At 36.0% G+C, this 8,322-nt stretch overlaps 2 protein-coding genes across 3 annotated transcripts in view; both read right to left on the bottom strand.

Annotated features, from left to right (window-relative positions):
- The window catches only part of LOC108577467, a 1,668-nt gene extending 1,041 nt beyond the window's left edge, over positions 1 to 627 (bottom strand). The window contains exon 1 of the mRNA XM_017940621.1: positions 526 to 627. Within this exon, the coding sequence (XP_017796110.1) occupies positions 526 to 627 (102 nt within the window). The remainder of the gene's footprint in view (positions 1 to 525) is intronic.
- A 1,325-nt stretch (positions 628 to 1,952) lies between these two features.
- Positions 1,953 to 7,101, bottom strand: LOC108577471 (ubiquitin-protein ligase E3A). 2 transcript variants are annotated; one of them, XM_017940624.1, is made up of 12 exons: positions 6,859 to 7,101; positions 5,926 to 6,061; positions 5,667 to 5,847; positions 4,473 to 4,838; positions 4,080 to 4,390; positions 3,808 to 4,008; positions 3,413 to 3,712; positions 3,156 to 3,356; positions 2,799 to 3,076; positions 2,508 to 2,724; positions 2,196 to 2,431; positions 1,953 to 2,101 (listed from the first exon to the last, which is right to left on the bottom strand). In XM_017940624.1, exons 1-12 carry the CDS (start codon positions 6,903 to 6,905, stop codon positions 1,981 to 1,983), a joined length of 2,595 nt encoding a protein of 864 aa, XP_017796113.1. In that variant the 5' UTR covers positions 6,906 to 7,101; the 3' UTR covers positions 1,953 to 1,980. The 2 variants fall into 2 exon arrangements, with proteins under 2 accessions (XP_017796113.1, XP_017796114.1); XM_017940625.1 differs by lacking the exon at positions 6,859 to 7,101 and adding an exon at positions 6,317 to 6,367.
- Between the last annotated feature and the right edge of the window lie 1,221 nt (positions 7,102 to 8,322).

Raw genomic sequence — 8,322 nt, 5'->3', positions numbered from 1 at the left:
GAAAGAAGAAATAAAAATGAAAATTTTCATGTGTACATATAAAGGATGTTCTAGTTTTTTTCGGTGAAACTTTGTTTGTGTATTCTATGGATAAAAGTGAGAAAAAAATGTTATATAAATATAGAACGTTTGAAGCTTTATTAAAAAAGTTATAACAAAAATTTGAAATATGGAGGGAACGCAGCAAACTTGCAGTTATTATGATGCAAAATAGGGACAGGTCAGCGATATTTACATTTAGTCTGTTTACGCGACCTGCGTTTACTATTTCAGGTCGTTGAAGGCGTCGAGTAACTTCCCTCAGTATCACAATAACAGCAAGTTCGTTACCATTCGTATTTTTACTATAAATTTTTAATAAAACTTCAAACAACCTATGTCTATATATTTGTTTCCTATTTATACTTATAGATTACGCAGAAAAAATGTTGCCAGAAAATACTGAAACACACTGTATATATAAAAGAAAAAAAGAAATGGTAGGAGGATTCATCATATTTGGACTGTTCCATTTCTCTCGTTTACTTGTTGATTATGAAAAAGACATTTATTTTCCAGATGCCACTTCTCCTTATAATCAGACTTTGGTACAAAATCGAAACTGTTCTGATTCTGTGAATCGTTCATATTCGTAAAGCGGGATACACGATTGATCGCAGTTTGATCACTCTCGGTACACATAATGGATGATTTTCTCTGTTTCAGTAAAGATATACAATTCAACACCAGTCACAATTTGTTCTTCGTCGGTCGGAACGGCGGAGGGAAATATCAGTTAATTTTCATTTCTATGTCCATCCTCTTAAAAGGGGAAATGTACCACTGATTCAGAAATGGAAACGCCGTGAAATTATCCACCGTGCCTAACGTCACTTGACAACGTAACATACAATATGCGCGATTCATTTCGAATCGGCTATTTTTGGTTCGTACATGTCACGTGACTAACAATAAGACAGCCGACAACGTAGAGCAGTTTCTCAAGAAAGCCGCCGATTACAAACGTTTATACAAATTCATTCCCGTGGTGTGTGTGTGTATGTGTGTGTGTATATTTATATAGATCAGATGCTATCTTTGCGTATCAAGATAAAACGCGTGAAGTAAAAGAAAAGAAAACGGAAAATTGAAAACGTAAGGTACATACAAACTCTTCAAGAGAAAGTAAAAAGATCAGCAATCACGATTCTGCGTTCTTTCTTCGTTTTTTTTTTTCCGCCGTATATAAAATGTCTTGTGTACAACTTTGACGACAAGCGTCGAAGGGGGTGTTTTTCGGCTTTTTCTTTGCAGCATCAAGTATCAACTATTAGGATCCACTAAATCTACGAAACGTATATCTCTACAAATTCCGACCGATCGTTCTCGGTTCACTTTCACACTCATCACAGTCGCGCATCTCACTATTATTCTTTTAAGCTGTGTGCATTGCATTATGCTGCTCTCAACCATTTCTTTTTTTTCTTTTTGGCTGTTTTAAATTAACATTCAGACAAATAGTAGCGATAAAAGTCGATTCATTGATACTCTTCTTTCTTTTTCTTTTTTTTTTTCATTTTTCAAACGGAGGAGCGGGAAAAGCGCAATTTTAAACAGAACAACTCGGCAAAACTTGTCGAAAGTGCGTTAATCTGCTTTGGCGCCTTAAGTATGTCACAGAAGTGCAAGAATTTTGTATTACTTTTTGTACAGCAATTCCGCTTACACGAAGGGAAAACACATTTGGAGGACAACGATCGATTGCGAGGTATTCTCGGTATCAAAGGGTGACTTTTAGACTTTTCTTTGTTTCGGATCGTCTTAAGAAAACGTAGGAGGGGTAGGTTTTCAGCATTTTCACAAATTTAGAATAAATGCGTCCATATAGGGGAGGGAGGGGGTTGAGAGGGGATAGGAGGGGAGGAAATTTCGAATTCCATTTCGGAGTTCGATATAATCTGAAAGACTGGGGGGAGATATCAAAGCTTTTTTTATGCAAATTTACAACATGCCGAAACCCTTCGAATAGTTTATCGCTTTCAACAGACGATCTTGCAACTTCTCTAATGTACTGTAGTCTGGCAACAGTAACACGTTGTAGCACGTGTGAGCTATTGGTAATCTAGAAAAATGAAGAAAGTACTTTGCCGTAAATATCATGTACATTATGAAACCACAATGGTTACCCTATATAAAAAAAAATTGCAAAATTTTACCTATCAGAATCCGGACCGTGTCTAGCGATAACCATTTTCAGCCTTGACAAACCACCCACTGGTACTCTGTCGCTTCCAGTAGTAAACTGAAGAAGTCTTCGCTGACTTTCCGGTGGTAACGAATGTGCAACGCGCCAGAAGTTCTGTACTGCTTCGCTATCAACGGTGTAACCACCTTCATATTCTGTAGCTGCTTCCAATTCCGCAAAATCAAACACTTTACTTCCACATACAAGCTGTATCGAAACGGAACATCGATTAGACATAACTGCAAGAGATGTAATATTTTAATTGTAAATAACTCGAGCATACTTGTTCGATCTCTTCAGGTCTGAAAAGCAATGCTAGTGGACTTTCATCCGTAACCATCTGGAAACCACATCTGAACGCTTTAAATTGTCTTTCTACTGATTTGTTAAGTAAAAAGTCCGCATATAGATCTACGAATTCCTTCTTATTTTCTTGCGTCACAAATATCTCGTCACCATTCTCTTTCAAATCATAGAAAGATATTGAGCCAAAGACATCTCTGTACAACAAAGGTATGATTCATTAGTTTGACTTATAAAATATGGATGATTTCGTAATTATTCATTTATTTACTTGTGAGCCACTCTGAAAGTTTGCATGAATATCTCTGGCATGTCATCTCCAGTATAGTCCATCAATTCCTTCAGCGTTCTATACAAAGTAGGACTCCAATCTTCCAAATCAGCGAAGCATCCTTTCCTACCGAGCAATTTTCTATAAACCACCATGGAAAAACGTACATCAAGTATCACGTTGTTGTATATTGCTAGGCCAAGAACAACACCTATCAGCGAGAAATGTGCGTCACTTTCAAACGATGTTGGATTGAACCATGTCATTTGTGTATCTTCCTGCCAAAAATTGCAATATATGTCAATATTTATGACTTTTTTGTTTCTTATCTTAAACTGATAAAAACCATGAAATTACTTGAGTCGTGAACATGCCATAATCAGGATTAAAAATTTCTTCAACGACCAATTGAAAGAATTCTTTAGAAACTCCACCCTCATCCACACCTTGCTCACCCTCAAATTCAACGACTAATTGCTTCTTAAGATCAGATGGATTTTCCACCGCAACTATTTCCAATTCGACTAACGCATCATCTATCAAACGATCTCGTCTGACCTGTTTTTAAGAAACTGTCAATGCGAGTTACAATAAAAGTCGAAACACGTGCATACCTTTAGTCTTAAATAAGGATTAGTGGGTTGCCCAACAAACGTCTGTAGGAAACTCATTCGACGTTCACTGTACATTCTAATACGATTATCGTAATACAAGCCCAGTGTCTTTGTAGCAGGGGTGAGGATAAAAGCGTAATTCATAAAACTAAATTTCATAGGTTCTTCGCTCTTATAGTATGCAAAATCTTTGTCCATTTCTATCGCATCGCTAAGTGGTTCGTTATAAAAGTCAGTGAAAGGTATCAATGGTTTTCGTGCATCCAATGCGGTAATTCCAAGCTCTTTAGCTAATGGATCCTATAAACAATTATCGTAATTGTTCATGTATATTGTTTTTGCACAAAATGGAATTTTAATACTGTAGTATTTTATAATACTGTTTAGAAGTTTACCTGAGGAACTTGCGTCGTTGTTGATCTTCCAGATTTATCATTACTCGTAGATTCACCTTCCTCGTCCATATTTAAGTCAGGTTCATCTAGTTCACCGGCTAACATACTCGCATAGTACAAAATTTTCATCACTTTCGTTGGTGCAGTAATAGTGTCTGCATCTTGAACGCAATAATCTCGCGTAAAAGATCCTCCTATTACCTGCAAAGATAAAAAAATCTTGCAGATTCTGTTATTAATAATTTTAACTGTAGCAAAAAAAAAAACTATACCTTGACCGTTATTAATTCCTGTAGAGCTTGTAAAATACTTGGGAGCCGAGATTTACAATGTTTAGCCCATACGCGTGCCAGTTTAGCTTGTGCCACAATAGGAAAACAGCTGAGCGCTTTACAAAGCATGTGAAGAGCAAGTTCGAGATATTCACTGTTTCCAAGCATAGGAATTTCAAATACAATCAAGAATACGTTTAACAAACTATCCATATTATCCCCTGGCATAGTGCGAAATACTCTCAAATCTATTTCAATATTATCTGCCAAAGTGACTAGTGCATTAACCAAAGCGGATTTGAATACTTCTCCTAAATACAAGAAAAGAATTCAAAGTATTAAATATTCATAATTATCGTTTAATATGTATAGTGCATAAAATATGTTTTTTACCTGGTAAAGACCAAAGAGCAGCAAAAGCTCTTCGCACAGCTGGTAAATCAACACTGGTATCATCATTATTAGGAACTGTATGTGATGGTTCACTGCTGTCTTCTTCTTTGTCTTCTCCTTGAATAGATCGAACTGCTTCTTTATCCATATCGCCGGGAGGCTTTAATAATCTGTCTGACGCCCTATCAAGAAGAGCAGCCAAGGGAGAGTCATTTTTTACAGTTTTTTGAAAACTCAGACTTAATGCTTTTGCACATGAGAATACTTCTCCCAATGTACGAATTAATAACGAATAAGACCCCTCTGCTTTACATCTTTCTATTATGTCCAATAACTTCGCTTCTGTGAGATATGGATCCTGTTTCCCTGTTAAAAATAGAATAATCTTGTGCTTTTATCAAGACTTTCATAAATAATGTAGAATTACATGTAATCATGCATAACCATCATAAAATGTTTAGTTATATCTAGCATTACATTAGAAATAAATAACAAGAAGTGAGAATAAAATACATTTATTAACATGTACACAGCAGCCACACAAGAATTTGATAAGCAGCTATCATTAAGTTCTTTATAAAAAACATTTCATTAATAAGAGTTATTAAAATTTTGAACTGTGATTTGTGTATCTTTCTTTTTCCAAGTATCTGAGGTATAAATTTAGTACCAGCAATTTTATGACAAACCGGGAACAATATTGTGTCCTCAAACCTCTTTTAGAGGATACTTTCTTTGGAACATAATTATTTTTAGATCTCTTTCTCAGTGTATATCTTGTTGATCTTTTTCTTTTCCTACGTTTGTTTTGCACGGTATTTATATCATACTTTGGGATGTGAATTTTATATCTATTTAACATTGCTGAAAAAGTTCCTTCTTCTGATGTTACAGATTTATTTAAAGGGGAGTTGGCAGGACTATGATTAAATTTACAAAATTGACACAAGTGATTATCTTTATCTTTTAGAACAGGAAGCACAGTATTTGATATTTCTGTTAAAATGGGTTTCATGCAAATCTTCATGTTATTTGTTAATTCACTTTCAGGTGGAATTTGAATGTTATTATTTTTTAAAGTTTGATAAGTAAGATTCAAAACATTTGTATTTTTGGAAGTGTTATTTTTTACAGAGAGTGTCAGGGTGTCAGTAATTAAAAGAGCAGGATTTATGTTTGAATTTGGTGTAATACCTTCATCCGAACATGTCGGATTCACACTCTTAACTGGTAAGCTCTTGGCTAAAGAGGCTGGACCCGGTTCTAAAGTAGTTCGGGCTACTTTACTTGGTTGTGTGCCATCACAAAGTCTTGCTTCTTGGGAAAATAATTGAATAGCTTGTGCTGCAGCTTGATTTGGAGTAAGATTTGTTACCTATTTAAAAGATGAATTATATTAGTAGCAAAAGCTTTTTAAAAGGACAAAAAGTTGAAATAGAATTTAGTCACTCACTTTGCCACTTGAAGCACAGTCTTTATTGTCACAATCAGGATTGCCACATCCATCAGTTAGTTGATAAAAATACCGTTCAATCAATTTCTTGGCAACTGCACGCTTCATGTCGCTGCAAGGGCTCTTTGCTCCTACCCTAATGGTGTACCAAAAAATACAGTAATTACAACATGCTTAAAACACAGATACTCTAAAACATGATCGATCAATGATTAAAAACTAATTATATTTAAAGAAAATCAAATATTATTATATAATAAACATATGTTTTGATACTTTCTACAATATCTAAATGATTTTATCATGCATATGGTATGTATTATCAACTGCACACACTACATCTCTTGCAATAAACTATTGTTAGAAACATGAACATATAACCATAACCTACGAAGTATATATATACGTGTATTCATTGCATGCTGTATATATTGAAAGATTTTTGAACTTGCGATATTTTACAGCAAAACTGCGCAAATATCTTATTCTGCATTGTACATAGAAACAAAAATTTATACATAAAATGTTAGATATGAAATCGGTCACGGCTAAATGTTACACAAACGTCGAAGTAAACAAAGGATGGGAAACCAATTGGATTAGAAGTGTTTTCCAATAATTGCAATTCATTCAATTAGGAACACATGGTCGTGACATATTAACAATCATTCGCGACGTTGCCAGTTCAAGTGGAAATGACAGTTCTGTAAAGTATCTCAGCTACTCGAGGTCGAAAAGCGAGCGGTGTCGTTGCACCAAAACAAAGCGTGTTAAAAATAGCATGGACTGGCGTAGATTCGTAACGATATTATGTTTCGTGATACGTGTAAACGGATCTTTGTTCTCGAAGGAACAGCGATAAGACGAAAGAAATGGAAAAACAGCGGCAAGAATGTTCTAGACGGCAAGTGCTATAGGAATATCGATATACACCTGGAAGCGTGATCTTCCCCAGGGTCCCCTTGGCCCTTGGCGCTCATAGACCGTGAATCTTCGAAATTTTGTCTCCCTTTTCGTCGTTCGTAACAGGAAATCTCGCCACGGCCGCTTCCTCTACTCGTTCAAAGTTTCGTCGAGCACTTACACACTACCACTAAATTTAGTCAGCGGGCTCCCTTATCGACGGTTCCACCACGATGCTCGAGTTACGTTTCACCACGTATTACGCACTACTGTATACACTAAGAGAACGTGGTACGGTTTGCGCTCGAGGTATATTTGTCCGTAACTTGAAACGAATATTTCTTCGTCGAGGTTAGATGGACACCGTGAACGCGAATGAACAACGTGTAATGTCCGTTGATCGTGCGGCTCGTCGATCCCGTTCATACACGAATTTTTCAAGTCAATGTCAGAACACCGAGAAGGGAGAAAAAAATAATCGTTTTGCGGCCACTTCTTGGCTGCTGTCTACTGTTCTGCACGGACACGACCAGCTGCGAGTATCGAGATTCTCGATTAATCGAACACGCCGACATTTCTCGATGAATCGATAACTCGACCAAGTGTGACCTAGATCATGCACCAGACAAGATGATTTTCTCGTAGACCAAGTGATCTGGAAAAACGACTCTATATTTTTTTGCTTTATGTAGTTTTTTGTAGGTTTTTTGCCTTTGTTTGATGATATTAGATATTTAATGAATATACATATGCGTAGACACGGGAAATATAAGATCTTCTTTCGCGGATAAATGACTGTGCATAAATCGATGTAAATATGACTATTCATTTTTCATTTTTTAATGCATTTCACATTTTATTTGTAAAACGTATCGATTATAAATTTCATTTACATGTGCATATTTCATTTTTCTAATCCACTTTTAAATATTCTTTTATCATATATCTCCGTTTTTTTGTATCATATTTAACAATCGTATAATAGAAAAAACAATCAGAAAAACAAGAGACGTTCAACTTAGTACAATATTTTACATAATAAAAGAAAGCTAAAAGGTTAGTACAATTTATTTAATTTTAGTGCAACTGCAAAAAAAAGAAAACAAAATTCACACGAAATACTCAATTTCACAACAATACGTAATTAAATTTTCAATTACCGAAACATATTAAAAAATAAAAGTACGCTAACACATGTCGCAACATCGACGCGATGTTTCTCAAAGGAAATATCGACTTTGTGCTAAATCCGGCATGCGTTATCACCGATGGCGCCTAGTATAATTCCTTGGCCGATTTCGTGACAATGAGTAAACGAGGAGCGAGTTGTGGGTGTGGGCGGTGGAGTCACTCGATAATTTCTATCGGTTCGGGGTGAATATAAAAGGGAAATTGAGCTTTCGGGGCGAAACGAGGGACTGACGCGAACAGGAAACCATTAGTTCGCGGGAAAAAGGGCGAAATTATCGGTGCCAAGCGGTGCCATTTGGCTGG

The sequence above is a fragment of the Habropoda laboriosa genome, unplaced genomic scaffold (genome assembly GCF_001263275.1).
Source record: "Habropoda laboriosa isolate 0110345459 unplaced genomic scaffold, ASM126327v1 scaffold776, whole genome shotgun sequence".
NCBI lineage: Eukaryota > Metazoa > Arthropoda > Insecta > Hymenoptera > Apidae > Habropoda > Habropoda laboriosa.
The sequence above is the reverse complement of the archived record's forward strand: the minus strand, read 5'-3'. Positions and strand labels throughout refer to the sequence as shown.